This window comes from Herpailurus yagouaroundi, unplaced genomic scaffold (genome assembly GCF_014898765.1).
Source record: "Herpailurus yagouaroundi ecotype Mexico unplaced genomic scaffold, PumYag 569, whole genome shotgun sequence".
Taxonomy (NCBI): Eukaryota; Metazoa; Chordata; class Mammalia; order Carnivora; family Felidae; genus Herpailurus; species Herpailurus yagouaroundi.
In genome coordinates, this window is record NW_024412786.1 from 4,864,628 (window position 1) to 4,889,676 (window position 25,049).

General features: G+C 51.6%; 1 protein-coding gene across 24 annotated transcripts in view; it reads left to right on the plus strand.

The window, feature by feature from the left end:
• PPP6R3 (protein phosphatase 6 regulatory subunit 3) overlaps positions 1-22,210 on the plus strand; it is a 135,933-nt gene extending 113,723 nt beyond the window's left edge. For 4 of the 24 annotated variants that reach the window (XM_040465827.1, XM_040465837.1, XM_040465852.1 and 1 more), the window contains 10 exons: positions 377-474; positions 2,319-2,373; positions 3,317-3,447; positions 8,624-8,745; positions 11,173-11,326; positions 12,751-12,857; positions 14,302-14,452; positions 16,557-16,574; positions 16,842-16,961; positions 17,596-17,863. In XM_040465827.1, the coding sequence (XP_040321761.1) occupies positions 377-474; positions 2,319-2,373; positions 3,317-3,447; positions 8,624-8,745; positions 11,173-11,326; positions 12,751-12,857; positions 14,302-14,452; positions 16,557-16,574; positions 16,842-16,961; positions 17,596-17,701 (1,062 nt within the window). In that variant the 3' untranslated portion in view covers positions 17,702-17,863. The other 20 variants (XM_040465833.1, XM_040465844.1, XM_040465835.1 and 17 more) reach the window with 12 other exon arrangements.
• The last annotated feature ends 2,839 nt before the right edge of the window (positions 22,211-25,049 follow it).

A 25,049-nucleotide genomic window follows, 5' to 3' on the forward strand; every position in this document is an offset into this window, starting at 1 on the left:
CACTACTTACTGGATCTTAGGTTAAGGTTGGTTGTGTGCAGAGGTGATTGATGCATCTTATAATTTCAGACTGTCACGTGTCACTTGATCACCTCTTCGAACTGGACTTAACCCAGACCTCTCTCTAAAGATAATTTGCAATAGAGGACAGAGTGGTCATTAACATTTCCTGCAGTGACGTGCATTCGAATTCCAAACATGTCCTTTTTTGGGTATATTGTGTCTGAAATTATTTGATTGTTTTTAGAAAAACACACCAACTTCTTAAGCCCTAAGGCTATGTAAATAAGATGGTTTCTGGAACACAGGTGGGCAGATAGTGTGTAGAATGTCATTAGAATCATTGTATCACTGTCACTGGCCCTGGGGCTGCCAGGCCTTTTCTGATTATCAGATGCAACAAATGACGTCCAATTTTATTGACCAGTTTGGCTTCAACGATGAGAAGTTTGCGGATCAAGATGACATTGGCAAGTGAGTATATCTTCCTGTCCCCCCCGTCTCGTGCGCTCCTGTTTTTTGTGAGACGCGGTTCTCCGGGGTTCCCGGGACTTGTGCGCGTTTACGGGCTGGGATGAGCCTGCCCCCACGAGGTGCCCCTGTGGTCCCAGCCTGTCGGGCCCTGAAGCAGCCGGGGGTGGGGGGGGCGGGGGGGCTGAGGGCCGCGGGGCTCTTTCTCACAGGGGCTTGTCGCTGTGTATACTGAGCTTTGCTCACGAGCTCTGGTCGCTGCTCTGCCCGCAACCCCCTCCCCCACCCCGCCGACGGCTGTGCCAGGTAGCGGCCCCCAGGGTGGTGAGTCCCTGCTGTAGTTGGCGGGTGGGAGTGGACCCGGTGGCGTCCCAGCAGGGGCTCCCCACGTGTGTCCTCCCCAGCCCGCTCACCATGAGGCCGGCCGGGTGTCCCGTAGGAGCCGGGCAGGCAGAGCGCTCGTGTGGGCGAGGGAAGCGGGGGGCACGGGAGTGGGAAGGATTGGTACCATACCAAACCAGTGAGTGACAGATGTGTGGGCGATCCACGGAATGAAAACAAAGGGTCTAGCGTCTGGTCCGGGGAAGGGAGAGGTGTTCATGAGTAAAGTATTTACGAGGAGGGTCATAGCTCATCGAGAACAGAGGTGAGGACCAAACGGCTGCTGTCACGGGGCACTGCCTGATGATGCTCGTCAGTACCCGGCGTCCGGGTGGCTCGTCGCTAGCAGTTAGGTGCTCGTGGTTCAGTGACGCAGCCGGCAGAGCCGTCTTCTGTCCCGAGCTGCAGTTTGTGGCATGTGAGAAGCTGAAGGCCCCCGGCACGGTCCAGCTGTACCATACAGCACGCTGTGTTAGCGCAGCGGACGGAGGCTTCCCTGTAAACAGAGCAAGAGTTCAAGGCTGCCAGCTGCCCTAAGCGTCAGCTCATTTGGATGCAACATGAGCAAGGACTGCCCCCGTGGTGGTTGTGTCTGTACTGCAGAAGCGCTCGCACCAGAGCCCACGGGCTCCCCACGCGGCATCTCGGCGCTTGCCCGTCTCCGCTCTCACTAAATGTTACCTGTTAGGAATCCAGTCCCTTTAAAATGTATATTGGGTGCTTGGAGTAATGATTGATTAGAACAGATCTTTTAAGAATTATACTGACTTTAGGGCACCTGGGTGGCTCAGTCGGTTAAGGGTCCGACTCTTAATTTCAGCCCAGATGATGATTTCACAGTCCTGAGATGGAGCCCCGCCTTGGGCTCCAAGCTGGCCATGAGCCTGCTTAAGATTCTGCCCCTCTGCCCCTCCCCTGCTCACCCTCTTTCTCCAAAATAATAAGAATCTTACTTCCTCAAGAAATTATGTTTCACAGGCTAGGAGTTCTCTCACCCCTACCTTCCTGCCGATCATGCCATATGTTAGGATTTGGGGGGTGTCTATTCTGTGTATGAATTTGGCCATCCCGGGAGAAAAATTAGTGTGTGAGAGCTGACAGCCCTTGGGTACTTTTTTTGGGTACCTGTTTTGACTGTTTCTTCTTTCCAAATAACCTTTTTCTTGGTTGTGTAAGTATGGCCCGTGGAACCATGGTTGTTGCCGTGGATGTTAAACATCTTTTATGGAAAGGCTTCGAGGGTGGGTTCATTCTGTCTTACAAGGCATCCATCCCTGCCTTTCCATCCCTTCTTCATACCGAGGGAAGAGGCATCATTTCATGCAAGTAGGTTTTTGCTTTAGTTTTACCTGTGGAGATTTTAATGGTAGGGTAACTGTTTTAAATGTGGAAGATGTTGTAAATAATGTTTCTGTCCGTCCGTCCGTAGGCAATTAACTACTCCTGTACGTACATTTTGTTTACAGTGTTTCTTTCGATCGAGTATCAGACATCAACTTTACTCTGAATACAAATGAAAGCGTAAGTATTAAATGTTTCTTCTCCTTAGCAACACGGTATACGAGAGGTGGACAGTGGGGCCTGGGGTTTGTCCCAGCCTGTGCGTGGATGGTTTGTCCCAGCCTGTGCGTGGATGCCGCGTGCGCTGGGACCTTCCGTGCCCCAGGACCCTTCGTGCCCCAGGACCCTTCATCTTAGGCTGGTATCACTTCACCCACCCGTGTCACCTGCGTGGTTCCTGTGGGGATGTGAGTTTGCAACCCTGGTTTAAGATGTGACAGGGCTGCTAAAACCGGGTCACTTGTGATTGATGACAGGCTAGACTTCAGAGAGTGCATTTTGACTCGAGCCAGATGCCTTTTATTCCAGATGTATGTCACCGGGAGAGAAACTTGGGCTAGATCAGGGCCAGCTTGTCATCCCCAGGCAGGGCTCAGACACCAAGTCGGCCCTGTCGGCAAATGATGCGGGATTGGTGTCATTTGAGTGGGCACGGTCCTGATTTTTCTGTTGATTGACACGAGGGACCGCTGGCTTATTGGCTGATGTGATGAGGTAGAAGGTCCTGACTGGGCTGTTGCTGTTACCGTCACTGCCGCTTAGCTGGTAAAAGCGGAGGAAACGCGGGTTGCTTTGTTGTCAGGGCGGATCTGGGACTGCATCTCGGGGGGGGGGCGGGGGGCGGGGGGCGGGGAGGCTCTTGGAGGGAACGCGGTGCTTCTCCGGGTGAGGGGAGTCCGGGGAGACCGTGTAGGCTTCTGTGGGGGCCAGTTTTGAATCGAGTCTTTGGAGGGGGAGCTTTCTGTGGTTCTGCAAAAGCTGGCGTTGGCGTGCTGTTACGTTTCGTCTTGGTGTGCGTGACAGACACTGTGTTTTAAAGGAAGTTTGCGTTGGTAACTTGTGGAGAAAATAACTTGATTTTCAAGTTTGTTTTGTGATTTTTCACTCTCTCACTTTTATTTAGGGAAATATTGCCTTGTTTGAAGCATGTTGTAAGGAAAGAATCCAGCAGTTTGACGATGGCGGCTCCGATGAGGAAGACATCTGGGAGGAAAAGCACATTGCATTCGCTCCGGAATCCCAGAGACGGTCCAGGTGAGGGGTTTGTTACGGTGGCCGTAATCCCCAGGCGGAGAGTCGGGGGTGGTTGGGAGACGCACGTCGGATCCTCGGCAGATGCACGTATGTGACCTAGAGACCGGTGCTTCTGTCGTGGTCAGAAATGCCCTTGTCAGCTGACGCGAGGTGGTGCCAGTCTGCCCGTGTCCAGTGTGACAGGAGTGCGGACGAGTCAAGGTGATGAACTGGAAAATGCAGGGAGCGTTTAGACGTAGTTCGAGAAGCGTCGTGGCGCGGCCTCTTCTGAACGGGAGGCAGTGCCGAGGAACGTAGCGAACGGCGCTCCGGGTCGATGCCCCCTCACCACTAACGTCCGCGGAAGCGGAGTTCTGTATGGTTGCCTCCGAAAGACTGAAGGTTTCCCCAGGGGCGGGAAAAGCTGTCTCTACAAGTTAGTCTAGCTTGGGGAGATGGGCTCCTGCCAGCGGGGGCCCTTTGGAGTCAGTCCAGTTGGGTTTTTTCCTGTCTAATTTGTTTGTCGCTCCGGCACGAGAACACGGAGTTCTTGTTATCCGAGTAGCCATCGCCGGCATCCTCGTAGTCGGGAGAATAGCAGCGGAACTCTCCTGTTTTTTTCATGTATTTTTAAGAAGTAATGTGTCCGCCTGGCAGACAATTCGAAGAAAACAGAACGTACGGTGAAAAGTACAACCCCTCCCGCCCCTGCGGCCCCCGTTTCTTCCTCTTGCTGGGTAGAGGGCACCAGCATCCCTACCCTTTCTCCGCGGGCACCGGCAGCTGTCGTGTCTCTAAGGAAGCGCACTGCTTCGGGTTACAGAAGACCCACCTGTCGCTTAAACACAGCGACGGTGTATTTGTCTCGTGATCCACAGCTGTGTAAGGTCATTAAACCTGGCGGCTTTTCTCATGCCCACTCTGTCACCGCCTGTGTGTTGCCTTGTTACTTTGTAATGACCAGGTAGCTGCAGCTCCAGGACCAGGAAGCAAAGATAGAGATCTTCATGGTGATTTTGTTTGTTTGTGTTTATTTGTTTTGTTTTTAAGATAAAGCCCCAAACTTGTCTGTCACCATCTCACTATGAAATTCTGGGCCTCGTGTTGAGTGAATTCACTGAATGGCCATTGCCTACTGCCGTTCACCTTGTGATGGCAGACGGTCCTCACACCTTGGAGCAGTCGCACCCCAGTGGGGCACCCTCTGTAGAGAGCGTAGAGAATCGAGTATGGCGGTGAAGGTAGCATCCTAGAGGACAGGACAGTTGATACCCAGAGGGAGCACAGGATGATGAGAAAAGGCAACTTTTTATTATTTAACAGCTCTGTTGAGGTGTAATCGACGTACAGAAAACTTGTTTATTTAAATCATACGGTGTACCAAGTTTGGACGTATGAATACATCCATGACACCGTCATCTCAATCAAGATCATGAACTTATCCCTCACCCGCAGAAGTTTCCTCCTGCCCTTTTCTATTGCCTTCCCCCATCTGCTTTTTGTTCCTTTAGAATAATTTGTGTTTTCTAGAGTTTTGTGTAAGTCACATTGCACAGTATATAATTTATGTTGCTTCTTCCACTCGGCATAACTATTGTGAGAGTCATTCATGTTGGGTGATGCGTCAACAGCTCATTCTGTTTTACGGTTGAGAAGTGTTCCATTAAATGGATGTACTACCCACCGAATGGGTGGCTGTGTTTATCCATGTACCTGATAATGGACATCTGGGTTTCTAGTTTTGGGCTATGGTAGCACTCGAGGGTAGACTGGTAAGTTATGGTTATATATTGTAAACCCTGAAGCAGCCACTAAGCAATAAAAACAGAGTTATAGTTAATAAGCCAACAAAGGAAATTAAATCATAAAAAATACCTAAAAAGAGAACAAAACAATAAAGGCAACTGAGACCCACAGAAAACTAATAACAGTGTGATAATATTAAACCTAGGCAACTGTATCAGGATTCGTTAAATGCTATTAAACATATGATCTCATAACCCTAGTTAAAATGAAGGGATTTCAGATCGGATGAAAAAATAAGGTCTAACATATGCTGCATCTGAGAAAGAAATATAAAGACACAAACAGGCTGGAAAAAAAGAGGGTCTGCATATTTAAAAAAAAAAAAATTTTTTTTAACATTTATTCATTTTTAAGAGAGAGAGAGAGATGGAGCATGAGCAGGGGAGGGGCAGAGGGAGAGGGAGACACAGAATCCGAAGCAGGCTCCAGGCTCCGAGCTGTCGGCACAGGGCCCGACACGGGGCTCGAACTCGTGGACTTCGAGATCATGACCTGAGCTGAAGTCGGACGCCTAACCGACTGAGCCACCCAGGCGCCCCTACATATTTAATAGTAAAGCGGATTTCAGAGGAAAAGCATAAAGAAAAGGTCATAAGGGGTCAGATCTTCAGGAGATCATAACGATTCTAAATGCCTACACACCTGTTAACAGAGCTTCAGAATATGTGGGGCAGAAACTGGTGAAGCGGCAAAGAGAGGCAGACAAACTGTGGTTACCATCACACGCGTCTACACTCCTCTGTCAGTAGTTGACCACAGGCAGAAATCAGAGACGCGGACCACCGTCAGTGCGGCCCCGCCGGACATGTGCAAGGCACTTCAGGCAGCAGCAGCACCAGAGGCCCTACTGTCCGGTGCATGTGAGATATTTATGCCAAGAGAAATCCTGTTCAGGCCATAAAGCAAGTCTCAGTAAGTTCCTAAGATTTCAAGTCCTGCAAAGCATGTTCTCTGACTCCGGTGGAATTCAGTTAGAAGTCAGTCACAGAAAGATCTCTGGAAAATCCCTAAATACATGGAAACTAAATAACAAGTGGGTTAATGAGGAAATCAAAGGGGGAGTGACCAGACTGTCCTAGTGCTGTTTTTATGCACAAGTAGAGACCTCTCCAGGCCATGACCTTGGCTTCCACCTTAGGAAACAGAAAGACAGTAGACGAAATCATTGCAACTTAAAGTCATCCTCTGAGAAGCTTGAGGAGTTGGTGCCTCTCCAGACAGAGCAGTCAAGAGAAGCAGGGGATACACGGTACTACCACCAGGAACGACAGCAGTGACACCACAGCGTACTAAGGGCATGCCGTGACTGACTGTGCCGATAAATCTGACCCTGAGGCAGACGATCTTTAAAGACCCAGACTACCAGAGCTCTCCTGCCCCCCAAGAAAGATAAGTGGAATAGTCCTGTATCTATGAAAGTTGAATTTTTAGTTTAAAACTTCCTACATAAAACACAAAAAACTCTGGGCCCAGGTGGCTTCTCTGGTGGATTCTACCAGACGTTTCAGGAATGACACCAGGTTTATACAAAAGCTTCTAGAAAATTGAAAAGGAGAATCTAGCGCTCATGTCATTTCTAAGAGGCCACATCAGTGTGACGTGACACCAGAGCTGACATCACATGTCATGACAAGAAATGTGACTGCGTTATTCTCGTTAATGTGGATGCAGAAACGCCTTTCAAGGTTTCAGTAAATAAAGGCAACGATAATACATCATGACCAAATAAAGTCTATTCCAGAATTACAGAGTTGGTTTAATATTTGAAAATCAATCGGTAAGCGTGTGGCTGAACCGAACGTTTATACCTGATAAGAATTCTTAGCAAACTGGAGGCAGAATTTCCTTAACCTGCTTAAAGCTTCTACAGTAAACCTACGGCTCGGTAGGTTAAAAAGTGGTAAAAAGTGAACAGTGTCCCCCTAAGACCAGGAACCAGACAAAAGAGGTCTCCTCTTACCATGGCTTTTCGCTGTTGTTGCTGAGGCTTCTAGCCAGTGCGGTTAGTCAAGAAAAGGAAATAAAAGCCGTCTAGATTGGAAAGGAAAGGGTAAAATTATCTTTATTCACAGACAGCAGTCACTGTCAGTGTAGAAAAATTTGTTGGAATCTACGAAAAGGCTGTCAGAACAGTTCAGTGGGTTTGGCATGATCACACAGCACAAGTGGGTTTGGCATGATCGATCAGTATAATCGTACTTCTCCGTACCGCAGCAGACAGTTGGAATTGAGATCACTAAACAGTCCTATTGATAGTAGCATCAGAATATTGAATATATAAGGGTAACTGACAAGATGTGCAAGGCTTGGACACTGAAAATCACAAGACAGCTGAGAGAAATCCAGAATTGATAGATGTTTATGATTTGGAACTCAGTATTGTTCACATGCCATTTCTCCCCAGATTGATCTAGAGTCAGTGCAATCTCAAGTAAAATGCTAATAGGCTTTTTGGTAACTGTCGACAAGCTGGCACTTAAATTCGTAAAGAAATGCAAAACAACCTTCATAACACCGAATTGGAGCACCGGCAGCACCTGATTTCAGAACACAGTAACTGCGACAGTGGCCATTAAGACGGAGTAGATCGGGGGACGGAATAGAGTATAAATTGTTAGATACGGTGACAGCTGACTTTTGACGGAGGTGCAAGGGCAGTTCGGTGGAGAAAGGATAGTCTGTTGAACAAACCGTTCTGGAATGGGTGAACGTCTGTCTGTGCCTCTTACCATATGTACACGTGGACTCGGAGTGGATCTTAAACCTGAATGTGACGCATCAGGCTATAAAACTCCTACAGAAAATCCTTGTGACCTTGGGTTAGGGCAAGATTTCTAAGGTCCGACACCAAAAGCACCTGCACGAAAGGAAATTTTCATAAGCTCAAGTGCGTCAAAATTAAGCGCTTCTGCTCTTGTGACCGCACTAGTAACAGGAAGCGACGGTGCGTGGATTCAGGAGGATACTGCAAGTCACATGTCTGACGTGGGGCGTCTGTGCGGGGCATGTAAAGGATTCTTGGGGCCCTATGGTAATGACAGCCTGGTTTTTAAACTGCTGAAGGTGGGAAAACACCCTCGAGGAATGATATGTGGGTAGTAGGTAGGTCGGCATGTGAACAGCAGCTCAACACCTTGGCCGTGACGGCAGTGCCACAGTGAGCGGCATTTGCATCCTGTTAGAAGCCACCCACGTGTTGATGCACAGGGGCCAGCGGGACAGCTGAGAGCAGGGTTAGGCAGCATGTTCACGAAGGCAAGAATGATCCAGAAAAAGTGCATGTGATTTTTTTCTTATTGGATGACCTTCAGAATTTTCTGGATTTAGCTGGTGACTGATAGGCATCATTAAATATTTTAGTCTTTCCTCCTGGGGGGCCCCCCCCCCCCAGCTCGGGGAGTACAGACAGCGAAGAAAGTACAGACTCTGAAGAAGAAGACGGAGCGAAACAAGACTTGTTTGAACCCAGTGGTGCCAGTACGGAGGATAAAATGGAGGTAGACTTGAATGAACGTAAGTCGTCTTCCTTCTGTATTCGTCTCTGTGTGTTGAAAACCGGTGTATTTTAAAACTAGGCGCCCTGGCCTACAGGATGGGAGTTAGGTTGAAGCTCCGTCCTCTGAGTCCCCTAGGAGGTTTAAGTGTCAAGGATGGGGGCTGAGGGAAGGAGCTGGCTGTCCCTCTGAGGATGGGGCGTCTCCTGCAGTATGGATGCCCTGTGTGTGGGTCTGGCTGGAGGACACAGCACACTGGGAGCTCCAGCCTCTGGGTGCCTGGCAGAAAGGGAGACCATGTAGATTATGAAAAGATGAGCAAGTGCTGTGTTTGTGGGATCAGCAGGGACTATCCTGAAGGTGACACCTTAAAGCTGAAATGATTGGAAGTGGGTTCTTCGGTTTATTTATGAAGCCTGTGACCCTTGAACTTGTCCCGCCTTAGTGCTTATCTATGTCCTACTTGCAAAGAAGACTTGCGTTAGCTGGCCTGTACAAAAATACCGTTGACTTCTGAAAGTTCAGGTTAATTTTTACGTGAGAGAGCCATATGGATTGACACTGGGGCTTTCCTCGGGGCTGACAGTGCTCCTGTTCCCCAGGAAGGCCTCTGTGTACTCAGTTCTGGAGGCCGAACCCCAGCTCTGGGCTTCGGGGGGACCGCAGCACCCCAGCGCCGGGGGCCTTAGCGGTAGCCAGCACACCCCCACGGCGCAGACCCAGCGAGCGAGAGAGGTTTGGTCTCTCCTCTCCTTGCTTTCCTAGCTCACCATCTTCAGGAGGAAGCAGTGGGCTCTTCTGTCTATAGCTCAGTTAGAATCCACACGCCTTTATCAGGTTCCAACTGTGTGCCCGGGCACGGGACAGCACACAGTCCGCGTCCCAGAGCTCGGCCTCCTGGGGAAACGGGGAGACTGCCGTAGACTCTGGGGAGCTCACCTGGGAAGGTCGCTTCCGTGTAGCCTAAAGCGTGGTGTGCGATGAGAGCAAAGACACAGAGACCTCGTGTCGCCCCAGGGGACGCATCTCTGAGGAGGCGGCGTCGAAACAGACCTGCAGGCTGGGTACAAACTGCTGGTGGGCAGCACAGGGAGCATGGGTTAAAGGATATAAACACGAGCAGCCAGGTGAAGAGAGAGGTCGGGACGTGGTTGGGAAGGGTCCGAAGCACAGAATCTTCTGTTCCCCTCGAGTGTGGCAGGTACCGCCTTCTGTGCACCAGCCCCGAGGCTCTGAACCCAAGTCTGAGTGTTTATGGACCCTTCTTTGGGGCCGCGTGTTGATTAAGTCACCGGCCCTTCGTGATTTGCTCCATTCCTCGGAGGCTGGGCTGTGGGGTGGGGGCTGGAAGTTGCAGCCCTCTGACCCCCGGCTGGTTCCCCTGGCAACCAGCCCACCCTGAGGCTCCCCAGGAGTCCCCGGCCGGACAGATCTGTAGCACACAGAAAGACTCGGATTCCAAGGGCTTGGGGGTGCGCTGTGCCTTCTGTGTGTGCTGACGACAGGGCACTGCGTGTGGGGAGGCTGTTAGAAGTGCGAAGTGGGGCCACACCTGACTTGGGAAGCATTGAAAGTCTCCAATTTGTGGCAGCGGAATGGCCAGCATACTGATACTGCTTCTTTCGTTTTTTAACTTTGTTTTGGAATCACTTTGGATTTACGGCAAAGCTGCAGAGATTGTGCAGGGAGTGGCTGTGCACCGTCGTCCTCCCAATGTTACTATAGTCTTGGTACATTTGTCAGAAGTAAGAAATTAGCATCTTCTTTTAGATGTAGCTTTATGTCCTTGTGTGGTTTTGTTTTGTTTTTGTTTTTTTCTTCCCACGGTATTTGTTAGTTGTTTGTTTATCAAGAGAAGCTACTTCATACCCCAGTGTTCATGTTTCCAAGTTCGGGAACACAGGTCAGTGACAGACTTCCATGGAAGCCAGCCCAAAGAGACTCTTCACAATCCAACATCGCTTTGCACTCTGAAAGATACCAGCCACCTTCATCTCCTCAAAATCTTTCATGGAATCGTGATTTCCGTAGACATCTGCATATACCTTCTTTCTTGTTTCAGCCACAGCAAACTTCTAGAACGCTGCAACCCCCAGGGTACAGCGAATGCTCCCGCAGTATGAAATTGCAGACGCTTGGCCAGAAGGCCTCGCATCTGAGGGTTCAACAGAGCACCGGAAGTCATGGTAGCTGTTCCCAACCCCAACCTCAAATCCGGCGCCCTTCCTTTCCTAACTGGGACAGAAGTGGCCTTGTGTGGTATTTCTATGGGGAAAAGCAATCTTAGAAGTAAGAGTTGAAATGAGAAGTAAGAATCGCCCTCCGCGGGATTGTCCCGTCCCCACCACTCTGGTCCATATCATCGTTGCGCGTCTTTTTTGAGACATCTTGTATTCCGTTAAACGACTGAACTATTCTCAAAATGAAATTCCTCCCCTCTTTTCAGCACCCAACTGGTCAGCCAACTTTGATGTCCCCATGGAGACGACCCACGGTGCCCCTTTAGATTCTGTAGGGTCTGATGTCTGGAGCACAGAGGAGCCAATGCCAACTAAGGAGACGGGCTGGGCTTCTTTCTCGGAGTTCACGTCTTCCCTGAGGTGAGTGCCCGTGCGCCAGCTCCCTAAACCTTTCCCCTGGAGAACTGGGGGTGGCGTGCCAGCTGCTGACACCGTTTGTGAAGGTCGTGCCTGACGCGAGGTTACGAATCGGTGTGGCGGAGACGGCAACGAATTACAAGGAGACCGGCCTCGTCCTCCTCCCTCTCATCCAGGATGAGCTGGGAAAGGCAGTTGCCTGGGAAGGTGTGGCCCCAGGAGGTTACGTAGCAGGGCGCCGACGGAGATGCCGTCTGCAGGCGCCCGTCTGGCCCCACCGAGCTGTCGGGAAACAGGGTTGGGGAGAATGGGAGCGAGGTGGAGCCCAGGGACTCCTGACAGGTGCCTCTGTGCAGAGCGCTGCCTAACGGCGCAAAATGTGTCTTCAGGTGAAAGATAACGTCAACTTGTATGTCGCTTGTAGTTGGTCTGATACTTAGGGGCGTGAAAGGTAGGGCCGTCCCTCTTGTTACTTGTAGCATTCTTCACGACAGCACCCTGTCATTTCATAGTTTTCCCGAACAGTTTTGTCCGCATTTGAGTATTAACTGTGGATTTCAGGCCTTATCAGGCCTAGTTTGATTTGCTAAACATGGTTTTACTTTGTCTACTGAGGGAAAAAAACGGTCTCCACCGCCCCATTTGAAAGACTTTGTGGCTTTCCCTGCTCTAATGGGTAGCGGTAACTGCAGACCAGAGGACAGGCTGTTAGCAGCTGCGGGTATGCCACCCTCGGCAGACCGCAGAGCTGGCTCAACCCACACGCCTTTACGGCGGCGGCGGTCGTACCAGCGGGAAGTTCTCGTTCACACGTAAAAGGGAGATTTGTGGGCAGACGTCCCCAGGGCGTCGCAAGTTATTTCACTGGCTCCGCCCTCGCACCGCACCGGGCCGCCGCCTTTCCGCCTCTGGCCGCGTGTGTGACAGGAGGTTAGGTGCCCTGGGCTACTTGGCATGTTGTTGGCAAGCAGCGTGCTCGCCTTTAACCCTGTGCACAAGTCATACCGCCTCTTGAAGTATCCCCAAGGCCCTGAGGCGGTTTGGCTCGAGGTAAAAGTAGGGACTTTGGTGAAAATGACACCACGGGTGCAGCTGGTGCCACACAGGGCGAGCCCCTGCCTTCCCAGCCCTGCGAGCCTGGCGATCACGCGGAGGATGCGGGACTGGTGCGTTCTGAACCTTCCCTGCGCACCTCTGGGAAGTCCCTGAGCTACTGTCCTGCTGCTTTGGCGGAATGTTTCCCTGCGCACGCTCGTCGACCTTCAGGCAGCGCACTTGTCTGCACTTAGACCTCTGTGTCGGCGGAGTCTGTAACCGACCGCCCGTGTCGCCCCAGCGAAGCCTGCATGTTCAGAGGGTTTTGTGAATAATGGTAACGGAGGGCTGTTTCCCACTGCTAATGAACTGACTTTTCTCTTTTCTAAAAGTACTAAAGATTCTCTAAGGAGTAATTCTCCAGTGGAGATGGAAACCAGCACTGAACCGATGGACCCTCTGGCTCCCAGTGTTGCCGCCCTGGGAGTGCAGCCGGAAGGTGGGTGCAGAGAACAGGGCACGAGCCTGCATGCCCACCGGCCGCTCGTGCCAGGGCTGTTCGGGCTTTAACTCTGTGCTTAGTGTTCTAGATCTGGTTTTTTCCGTCCACATAATAGGTTTGGGCTCAAGGGCCGATAGGAGTCAGGAGATTGGGATGGTAGGTCTGACGTCCACGGGCCAAGTGCTGAAGAGAAACGATGTGTTCATTCCAGAGCCGAGCGCGTTGATCCTAGAAGGCGTAAGGGATCTGAGTTGTCAGTTACTCAGTCTTGTCAATGTGCAGAAATGGAAACAGGCCCAGAGAAGAAGAGCCCAGTTAGCCTGCAGAACCCAGTGTGAATGAGATTGGAATTAGTCACGTGTGTTTTCAGGACCAGCTGGTACCCAGGTCTTTAGTCACTTGGAGTTTGCTTCGCTGGAGCCCGTGTGTGTGTCCAGGCACGTTTCAGGCCGTAAGGCTGTTCATTTCCTTCTCACCTTTATGAACAGTTGAAATGGGTCCAGTGGATTGTCACATTATTCAAGCTGTACACGCTGTTCCTTGCAGAGGCCCTGAGCTCTTTTCAGCCTGGCGAACAGGGCTTGGGAGGAGGTTGGTGGGAGGGGGGGTGCGAGGAGTTAGTATGTGGAAGGAAAAAAGAAGTAGATCGATCCTTAGAACAAAAAGTGAGGACACGGGGGGTGGGGCCCAAGAACCAAGGGGTGGGAAAAGTGATAAAACTAGTAACTAATATTGGATTTATTTGTTCTGCTTTAAAATAGTTTATATAGATGATCTCATTTTATTCCTCAGCAGTTTTGCACGTGGGTTTAGTTACCCCCATTTTACATATAAGAAAAGTCTTGCTCTAGGGTTCTTTAGCTAGTAAGTGGTGAGGCCGGGGTTTGAATTCAGCAGGTCTGACCGCAGAGCCCAGGCTCATAACCAGTATAGCGTATAGCTCCCTATTACAGAACAAAGAAATAATCCACGAGGAACCATAGGAAAGTAACTTAGGAAAAGAAAAAAGGACCCGGTCGGACCCAATTGAAAATAGGACCCAACTGAAAGAGAGAATGAGAACAGTACCCTGAATAAACTGGCTCCTCGGTACTTGTGGGCTAAAGCGGGCGAAAATATGTGGCTGCCTAGAGTGCTGTCTGCTGTGAAGCGGAGCGTCCAGCTGGGAAAGCCGGCTGGGAGAGGTTGGGCTTGTGGGTAGGTGCTGAGCTGGGAAGGCCGGAGGGGGCCCGTGGTCCTGAAGAGGGCCTGCAGGACGTCTCCCTAGTGGGCAGTTTTCAGAAGCCGTGCCCGTCAAGAACTGGCCGAGGCGGCAGCCAGCAAACAGTCTCTTTCTTTTCCAAGCAGTAGCTGGAACACCGGGTGGCTGGGTCTGCACGGAAAGCGGGGCCCCGTTCTTGTTGGTTTTGGTCCGTGTGACCATCAGCTGTGTTGCTTTCAGCTCCAGGCAGCGTAGCCATGGAGGCCAGCTCTGACGGAGAGGAGGACACAGAAAGTTCAGACAAGGTAACTGAGACAGTGATGAACGGCGGCATGAAGGAAACTCTCAGCCTCACTGTAGATGCCAAGACAGAAACCGCAGTCTTCAAAAGGTAACCGGGGCGGGATCACGCTGGCAGCTTCAGGTTGTGGGAGGACGGCAGGGGGAAACCTCAAATGTTAGCATCTTTAATTTGATTCCAATGTGGGTTCAGACATTGGCCGGACCTCTTCCCAGCTTCTCCGTTGAGCCCAATAAATCTAAACGAAGACATGGAGAGTTTGGGGTCCCTGAGTGCCTTTTTCTCTCTCTCTTTCTCTCTCTGTGATGCTCAGAAGACTGTGGATTAAGTCTAGTGGGTTCTAAATAGAGGAGTATAGGAAATGGACATTTCTGTAGTCACAGTAGAAATTGACGCGCATACGGGCTCCAGCCCGTCAAAACCCAGAGGGTCAGTGTCGTGCATGCGCATCACTTTCTCCAGACACAGTGCAGCCGTGAGAATTCAGTGGCGAAATGGTAGCTTAAGAAACATTTTGGACATTAACCGCACTTTTAAATTCCTGGAGCAAAACAGGGATCCTAATGGAAAATAAAAACGGAAAACTGAAAGTCACAAACACTTCCATCAAAACTTGTGTGCTGCAGCGGCATCCGCGCTTGCCGCTGTGGCCTCTGTGCTCCGCTGAGCCTTTCGGATCGGAAGGGGCGCTTCCCGCCTCATTCGGAGGTCGCTGCAAAACACACAGCAGGCACGAGAAGGGACGTGGACTTTCCATGTGAGCGTATATGCACACAACTTTAAAGTTAGAAGCTAGCGGGGGCGCCCGGGTGGCTCAGTCGGTTAAGCATCCGACTTCGGCTCAGGTCGTGAGCTCACAGTTCGTGGGTTCGAGCCACGTGTCAGGCTCCGTGCTGAGCGTGGAGCCTGCTTACGATTTTCTCGGCTCACACTCTCTTCACCCCTCCCCCCGCTCGCACTCTCTTTCTCTGGAGTAAATTTTTTAAAAAATCGGTAGCCTTTCTCTGCATCAGTAATAAGCAGCCAGGACCCATCATAAAAGGCATTCATCAACTACATCAAGTTTAAGATAATTCCTGAGTAATTGAACCCACGTATCTAGAGAGAGTTGGGAAGAACTGATAAACGCAGTCCCAGAAGAAGTGGACACGTGGAGGCCATGGCGGCGAGGACGGCAGCACTGTGCGTAGAGGCCCGGGGCAGAGGACAGTTGGGCATCGGGTCGTTGTGAGAAGCCAGGCGGAATTGGGAGGGGCACGCACCGGGGCACTGTGCCACCATCGCCAGAACGCGTGATCTTCCCAGCATGAGTCCACAGCAGTACAGCGAGGTGGCCCGTTCCTCGCCAGTCACGTGCCGCAGGCCATGACTGCATTTTACGAGAACGGCAGTAACAAACGCGGTGAGCACATCAGGATAGTTGCTTTCGTGAGGATGGGGTGGGGGGGTGCGGATAAAGAAGAGTAAGGAACCAGGTGAGTCGGGTGACTCTTTAGACTTTAGGCCGATTTCCTCCTTATAGGTTGCCTCTACCCTCCCGAAAGCCACCGAAGAAAATCATCCCAGATTGGGTTTTTCGTAAGCAAGTGCAAGACAGGACTCAGCTCTCAGAATGACGGCCCTTCCCGGAGGGAACCGCTTAGCTGCCCTTTAGCTTATGTGGGTGCCAAAATTATGGCGTCAGAATGGGAAGTCCGGACAGGATAGGACAGGATAGGCCACAGTCTGCTTGTCCAGAGACAAACAGAGAGCCACAGCACTGGCTACTTACCTTCCTCCGCCAGAAGCCACCGAAGGGGTAGAGAACCCTGCCAGTATCTCGCCCGCCCAAGCCCCGTGACCCCTTCGGAGCCGCTTTCGCCTGTCGTGGCCACCCTTCTCGCCTCTCTGCCTTCGCGGTGCTCCTCGAGGAGCTCCATCCCACTGCAGGCCCCCGGTCCCCGGCTCACGTGACAGGGGCAGCAAGCCGACCGGGGTCTCTCTGGCTGACCGTGTGATGCTGGGCTGGGCCCCGAAAGCAAAGTGCCGTAACTAAAGACTCATTCCTTCAAACAGGTTCATTTGACACCTCCACCGAGTCTGCAGTTCTGCTTATGTGCAGTCGTGGACACATCCCCCCCCCACATTCCTCATTTATAGGAGTATTCTGAAACTCTTGTACGTTTCTTTTTCTGTTTTGCACACTGGGCTTCAGAGTGTTGAAATCCTATCGGTATGTATGGTAACACGGGCCGTTCTCGATCCGACACCAGCCGCATTACGTCATCCTTCCTCCGGTTCCCTCCTGTGTGTGGTCCTTTCCGTCCGTGATTTCCCAGTCACCGTCTGTGGTCCCTGTGGCCCCTCCCCCGAGCATGCTCAACCCCGGGGCTCTACTCCGTGGCAGCCGTGACTTCCAGGGTCATTGCCTGTACCTGCATCCTCCCCCCGAGCTGGCAGCCCGGGCATCTAATGCTGTCTGTCATCCTCTTTACTGCAGCGAGGAAGGAAAACTGTCTACCTCTCAAGATGCTGCTTGTAAAGATGTGGAGGAGAGCCCTGAGACAGCAGAGGCGAAGTCTGCGGGTCCCCGGCCCCCCAGCAGTAGCCCAGAGCAGAGGTAACTCCCCGCTTCCTCGGACCTGCCCAGGCCCTGCTCTGGCTGTGGCTCTTGTCTCCTGGGAGCTGGGAGGAAGGTTGGCATCCAGGGCTGGGGACACAGGAGGGGTCCTTACAGGTGTCCTCAGGCATTCAGTGACTTAGCACGGTAACACTTTCTCAGGCCACATCTAGGCAGGGTGCCTGAGTCCAGGTCTTAGATCAGCTTACCTCCTTACTCCAAAAGCTAAAAAGCTGACTGGTTTTTGGAGATTCAGTAACATCACTGGCTCTTTAAAACGTTACTGGGAATGGAAAGGTCTTGGATGCTGGCATACCTTCCCCCTTACACTTTTTTTTTTTTTGAGGACACGTTAAGTTGAGGCTGATATTGAGCTCTTCTGGGTTTGGGGTCCCTAGGCTGTGGCAGCCAAAGTTCTCATTGGGTCCACCAGCCACGGGCAGCACCTGGTGCCCCTTTTCCCACGATCACGCATATGTGACACATGGGGAGAGCCTTCCGGGAGGCCGTTTTATAAATGTAGCTAAATATTCTTAACTCTTAGATGATTCCCTGTACGGTTTTTGTTTTTGCAAAATAGTTGTCTTGCTTAAGCCAGAGCTGAGTGATTTGGAATGTGATGTTTTCTTTCTAGTCACCTTTTGCTTAGACTGAGCCAGTGGTCTGAAGGGATAGGCCAAGCCAAAGCCTCAGCCGCCGAGGGCCGGCGCCCCGGCCCGTACGCACGGCCTCGCAGGTAGAGCAAGGGCGGCCTCCGATTGCTCCAGAGCTCGCACAAGAAGAGGACTTGCCCTTGGACCACAAGGAACTTTGCTCAGCACTTCCCAGAGTTAACTTTTTTGGTTATATACATCTAAGTTTGTACATTCCTTCCATAAGGAATAAAGTAACCTTTAAAGCCATTTCAGAGAAGTTGTACTTTCCCCCTCGCCAGACCCCCACCCCCCAAGTCTTCGTCATTTTCGGGGTAATGGGACCAGCGGGGGCCAGCAGGGGGCGCGCTCTGTTCACTGGTCGGCAGACCTGTAGCGTAGGAAACCCTGCTTTGGTTTCTCTCCTGCGAATGACAGCACGAGGGTTTGCTTTTATGATTAAAAAAAGCCTTTGGGGCGTATAAAACAGATGAGTCACAAGAACTCTTTGAGCGTGTTGGCTCTCGTGCGGGCCGTGGGAGGAGGCAGAGTGACTCCCCAGCCCCGAGGGACCCAGCCCCGGCTGTGCAAGCGTCTGGGCAGGTCACCTGTTTTGCCTGGGGTTTTCGGGTTAGGTCTTTTCAAGGTATTTTGTAGGATCTTACCCCTCGCCAGTTATGTCCCCTCCCTCCTGCTACTTACACATTCCCTTCTACGAGAACTGCTTCAAGGGCCGGGTCGTCCGGGTCTGCTCCCATTCGGACTAGTCGCTTCGGGAGCCTCTTGGTTTCTCGGGCACAAGTGTTACAGGAGGCTCTGGGGTCATTTCCTTGGATCTCTGGAGCGCAGATTATCTGCCTCCGGGGAACCCACCTAGAAACACCTGGTGCGAAGAGCCCTGCCTGTCCGTCTGCCGGACTCGGGTGGCGGGGTGGGGCAGGGCGGGGGGGGGTGGGGAGAGGGGCACTGGGGAGGGCTGGCGGAAGAAGACCAGGGCATCCCTTGTGCCCGTGCACTCATCTGTTTGTCCTTCCTCCATCCAACACACGTGAGTGCGGCAGCCATTGGTCTAGGCCTGAGGGTGAAGCGGTAGGTTGACAGGCGCCCAGGTGACATAGGGACGTGTAGAAAGAGGTGCCGCTGAAGAATCGGGAAAGCTGGATGAGATCAGGAGTCCTGCTTAGATGGGGCGGTGGAGGAAGGCCGCTGAGAAGGTGGCGTTGAGCTGCCGTGATGGCAGGGAGAAGGTAAGTCGTCCGACGCGTCACATCTGTGCCCTGAGTGATGTGTGGCAGCGTTGGAGGTAAAGAGAGCCATCGGGACTCTCCGTGTGCCCTGTTCCCCACACGGTTCCCGTCACAGCTGGGCGTGATGCTCCCTTGGGGTGACAGGGGCGCACCGCCACGGGATGTAATCGGTAACTCCTGTCCGTCAAGCACGTGCGACTCCTGTGCTGGCCAGCGCGCCAGGCACTTTGCACGCATCCCGTCTCCCCCACCTCCGGGGGACCTGTCCCCCCCCCCTCTTTCCCAGAGGGAGAAGCTGAGCTGAGAGAGGTTAGAAAACGCGCTGGAGGCCCTGCAGCCTGTGAGCCGTGACGGCAGGGTCCGTACTGTCGTGTCTCTGAGGCGCAGAGACTCCTTGAATGTGAGCAGCGTGTGTCTCTCGCGGAGCCGGCTTCTGGGCTCTCTGTCACCACTGGCAGGTGTCTGGAGCCTTGGGCTCGTGAGCCACAAGCCGGTCCCGAGGCACCTGTGTGCTTCCCCGGGCATCTCTGAGCCCCCTTTCCCGAGCCTGCACTGCAAAGTTCTGGAAACACGGCCAAGACTGACACGTTTGGGCCGTCGTTTTGGCAGGAGCGTGGGGTTTGTGTGTCCGCCGCCACGTTGTCCAGCCTCCCCTCTTCTGTGCGCCCGGCCTCAGCCTCACGCTTGCCCGGCAGAAGCACATTTGTGAAAGTGCACGCCTGTTTTCCAGAGCTGGCCTGTTTACGAAGTTTCTCCCCCCTCTTTCGGTAGGAGAATCCTGTTTTTCAAATGAAATTTTATGTGGGTTCTCCTACGTGGAACACGTGAACAGGTGTTTGGAAGGAGCAACGAGCAAGGGGCTCATGACGGGTCCGGGAGCAACAGTCTGAAAGCGGCCGAGCTAGGCCACACCTGTGCCCCTGGGAGGCTGAGGCGGGACGGCTTCCCGGAGCCCCTCCCTGCCGCAGCCCTGCCTGTGTGCCCGTTCAGCACCGCAGAGGGGAAGCTAGAAGCTGTTCAGTTAGGCTTCCTGGAGGTTTGTGTCTGTGAAGCAGTCCATTAAATACCCGCCTCCCAGCCAGTGCCAGGCCTTGCGCTGGGCGTTGGGTAAACTTGGGAAAGGAAACGTCCCCGCCCTCGGGGAGCTAAACGGAAGTTTTTCACGAACCGTCTCACGTTTCCGCCTTGAGTGCCTCAAATGTCTGTCTCTTCCCCCGCAGGACTGACCAGCCAAGCACGCCAGGCGACACGTCGGTCAATGGCCCCGTATGATGAGTGACCTCCGACTGCTGCCGACTGAGGGCTGCGCGTCGCCACCGTTCGGGGCCCCTGGAGACTTCACCTGGAGCCCGCCCAGCCGCCACTGCTGCACTCGCTCTGCAAGGGATCAGGACCAGCAACCTTTCTATTCTAGATTCTAAGACATTGTACAGAGAAATCCAGAAGTGTAAAAATATTGCACATTGACAAATACCAAGAATTTTTGCGTATGTTTATATTGTATTGTTCTAAATAATGGGTAGCCTGTGAAATACGATCTTGCCACCCGTGTAATAATGGCAGTAATACTGTAGTTCAAATGGCTGTAAGAATAGTTTTATAAAAGTGAATACACAGATCTATTGTATTTGAAACATAACTATTTGACAATTATTAGTGTGACCAAAGTATTAGGCAGTTTTCGTACATTTTTCACCTTGTACAAAATTCTGAATTCGTTTCCCTTCCAGGCTGGCGAGGAGTCGTAGGGTTGAAATGCCCTCTGAGTGTTATTTTGGTTGGTCTCACTTACAAACGTGATTTTGAATAAGAAATATTTGGTGTTCTTTTTATAACCAGCTTTCGATTGGTAACTGTTTTCTGTATTGTTTTAAACGGATCAAAAAATGTAAGTCTATGGGTAGAGATTAAGTATTTATTGCTACAGCTTAGTTGATAAATCGATGTTCTTGGAAAGCCATATGTTCTGTTAAAGTCTCGTTTGCTTGAAATGGTTATTCCTACAGGTGAGACACTAGACTGTTTGGAGTGTACCTGGCTTGTGGTTTGAGTTATTTCGTTTTTCGTTTTTGTTTCTGTTTTTTGTTTTGTTTTAGTAGTTCCTCCGCCTTTTAACCCATTCACCAAAATTTACCTTGTTAACAAGCATCACCAGTGAACATTTCCGAGCAGTTTGCGTATTTAACGAACCTACATCCTGCGAGGCAGGTCAGTTGGAGAATGCTCGTGCTGCTGATGGGTTAGAGCGCGTCCATTTCACAGGCTGGTATTCTAAAACCAGAAATCAAAACCCGGCACCTAAGCATGGTGATTGTTTTCCTGTACCTTGTGAGGTTTTCACTCGTAAATTCTAAACCAGTGTATTTTTTTTTTTAGGACTGGTTTGTGTATATATATAGTGATTATGGATACTAATTCAGTGTAATTTATAATTTTCTATGTCAATATAAAGATACATCACAGCCTTCTCAAACAGCTGAAGCAATATATTGTATATTGCCGTATCGTCTGGGGAAAGGGTTCAGTTACTTCACCTCTTGCACTTTTAGACGCAGATCAGTTTTTCATTTCTGTAATAGAAAATTATTCACGTATTTTTACATCATTTGTTTTTCCTGACCAGTATTTAAAACCAAAAGGATATTCTGAATAATGGCCAACGATTTTTTTAGAACTAGCATCCCAAGCAGCGTGCCTAAACATTACATTGCATATGGAAATAAAAAAGAATCAAATGTTGAATGCCTTATTTCTTATTTACTTTTCCATTGTAAATGGTGTCAAAACTCTGTGTGAGGCTTACCGAGGCCGACCCAGCGCTCCGGGACCGTGGGGTCGGCAGCGCGCCCGGGACGGATGGCGGGGGTGCTGTACCTGGCCTTGGCGCACCTCCTCAGGAACCCTTGCTGCCGTGAGCTCCTCTCCGAAGAGACTGTCCTCGTGCGTTCTCCTCCGGAACCCAGCACCGCCAGAGGACAGGCTCCTTCCACTTGTCTCAAGGACGCGGACTCCCGGGGACGGCCGACGGACGGTCCGCGATGGTCCCGCCAGCCGCCGACAGGGCTCGGCCGCCTCTGCGTGGTTGGCTTCTCCACCGCACCCCAAGGTAACACACCGCTTCATCCCACCTACGGCCGATGAAAGAGCGACTCGAGGTTTTTCTCTGGAGTGGCGTTCTGTTAGCTCGTTTGACGTGGCGGGGAGGACACAAGGGTGGAAAGAGGCAAGCGTGCTGGGGGCGCCAGCCCGAGGGCCAGGAGCGAGTCCGCGCTCGTGTAGTCTCTAACTTCTGTGTATTGGCCATACCGAATCGCGAGCCTAACAGATGTCTATAATACAGTACCTGTATTAAAGATAACTGCGGCAAAAATAAAGCCTGATTCTTTGTTTCTAGAAATCTCCTCTTGTGCCTCGCTTGGGCTTTAATAAGCAGACAAGGTGTGTAATGGGCGGGGTCTCCTGACCGCGTACCAGGTCCCGAGTGAGGAGTGTGCCGTCCGCAGGGCCTACCACTGTAAGCCAGGCACCCCGAACCGTCCGCGAGCGGCGCACGGGGGCCCAGTAAGTATACTTCCGCAGACGGAGACTCCCCGCCAGCTCTGGTCTTTAGGTGGTTCACCTGGTCCTGGGACGCCTCACTGTCTCCGTGGATTGCGCTTCTCCAGGCCACGTGGTTGGTCTCCCTCCCTACCGGTAACTCGCTGGTAAAATTCTCAGGTGCCCCATCATGAGGTTTAAAACGTGGTGCTACTTTTCAGCCTCTCCTTTTTCACTCGCCTTCCACCTGTCTGCGCCAACAGGCCTGGCTGTTCCCCGAGCCAGCCACCACGACCCTCTGTGCTGGGCCGCGCACGCCCGGACCCTGTGGGCATCGTGCTGGGTGACCAAGGGCACCGGCTCTGGGGCCAGGGGCTTGTGATCGCGTCCCGCCGAACCCTCTCGTAATGACTGTCTCCCCATCTTTCCCCGCCAGGTGGAACTCCACAGGGACACGTTTTCAGGCTGAGAAGTAGCTAGAACAGTTCTTTGCCTCGTGGTAGGTGCTTCAGAGTCATTAGTGTTACTTCTCGACCCCATAATGTCACACACTAACCTTCCTAAGTCCTGGCTCTGAGCCTGTTTTATTGAAACCCTGTGCCTCCTAAAAACCCGAGCGCCTTCGCTCCAGTCAGATGGGCTGAATTAGTTCTCTGCTTCAGGGTCAGCTGCATCCAGCACCAGCTGCGTTCACGGGTAGGTTTCCTGGAACACAGCGGTGGCCGTGTGTTCACGCACTGTCGATGGCCACGTGTGCACTGAGGGAGAGTGGAGGGGTTAACGCTGCCTCACTCACTGCATAGCCTGTGTTTGTTGTGCACCCTGGTGCCACTTCCTTGTTTGGATCCCACCCCCATCCACGTGGATCCCTTTCCTGTCATTAATTCTCAGCAGTCCGTCTATGCTGGCTTCTTTTGCCCTTGCCATCTCTGCCAGTTAGTTTTTCAGTATTTACCTAAAACACGGGTGCCACGGTGCTGTTTTTGGTCACCCCAGATCTGTCCTAAATGCTTTACAGGCAAGGACAGGGGCGCCTGGGTGGCTGACCTCGTCTCGGGTCGCGATCTCATGGTTCGTGGGTTCGAGCCCCGCGTCGGCTTCTGCGCTGACCATGTGGAGCCTGCGTGGGATTCTCTCTCTCCCTTTTCTCTGCCCCTCCCCTGCTCATGCTGTCTGTCTCAAATAAATAAAACTTTTAAAAAGTTACTAAAAAATAAAAGACGCTCCTAGTCAAAGCCTTTTGGTTAGGTTTTTCTTGGAATTTGACAGTTTGATTTCAAAGTAGACGACAGACAGAGACCAGCTGCATGGAATGTTTGGTAGCCAGTAGAATGATAGAAATGTCAACCTGCATTACAGAAGACAGACTGAGGAGTCACGCACAGAACAGTTCTGAAGCAGAGCAGTGTGCACGTGTGTGTGCGTGCACACACGGTAAATTTGATGAGTTCACTCACAGGAGTGGAGACGTCCAGGTGACTTCTGGGACCGCCCCGCCTCGCTACTGGACCTGACCCCTGGCTAGCAGTTCTCATAATCTGCTGGCAGAGTCGGGGAGGTGCAAGAGACCGTAGTGCCTGCAGACCCCAAGGCATTGACTGTTGACCCTTCATAGACAAAGGCTGCCAGCCCCCTGGAATAGATCAAGTAGGTGGAATAGAATCCACAAATAGACCCACGAGCTCACCGGCAGTTGGTTTTCAACAGTGTTGCCAAGGCAGTGACGTGAGCACAGGAAAGTCTTTCCAGCCGGTGACCGATGACTGGGTATGTATATGAGAAAAAATTAACCTCGATCCTACCATACACTTTATCCAAAAATTAGTCCCAAGTAAGTCACAGCTGGGAACAGAAGCACTTAAGTTCCTAAAAGGAAACAAACAACCAAACCGCTTTGGAACGGGCAAAGTTTCCTAGGACACAAAGCACAAATGACAGACAAAAATGCAGCGGGCGTTCACCACGATGAGCATTTTGTGCCCTTCAAAATGAACGGGTAGGCCCTGGGCTGCCAAGAAGGGGAAAAATCTCCACGTGCCCTGACAGGACTCCTCCCCCGAAGGTAGAAAGATGCAAATCAAAACTAGGACGGAAAACTCAGCAAACGGGCAAGAGACTTGAACACATCATCACAAAGAAGGTACACGAGCGGCCAAGAACTTGAAAAGTTGTTCAGTGTCCGCCTAGGCTTCCAAACATGCACATTAAGGCCACAGGAGGGGACAATTTCCCATCTGCCAGTTCGGCTAACACTGAAGACTGGCGACCCCAAGAGTCGAGGAGGGTGCGGCAGAGGCAGTAGCTAGCTGTCTAAATGCGTCCCGTGCGGAAATCCGTTGGGCGAGCTTCCAATGTTTTGAGTTCGGGATTCTTTTGCCTTTTGAGTCCGCAATTCTGTCGGACGTTCACCCAGGAGACAAGAAACTGGGCGTCCACAAACGATACACAAGCCATGTCTGTTGTTGCTTTATTCATAGTGACAAAAGATTTTTTAAAATGTCCAACAGGAAAATGGGTAAGCAGGTTATGGCATATTAATACAATAGACGCTCAGCAGTAAACAGGAATGGACTGATAAATGCAACATATTGTCGATCTTGAACATGTTAAGGGAAAGGAGAAAGACCCGTAAGAAAGAGGACTTTCTACGAAGCTCATAAAAGCGGTCAGAC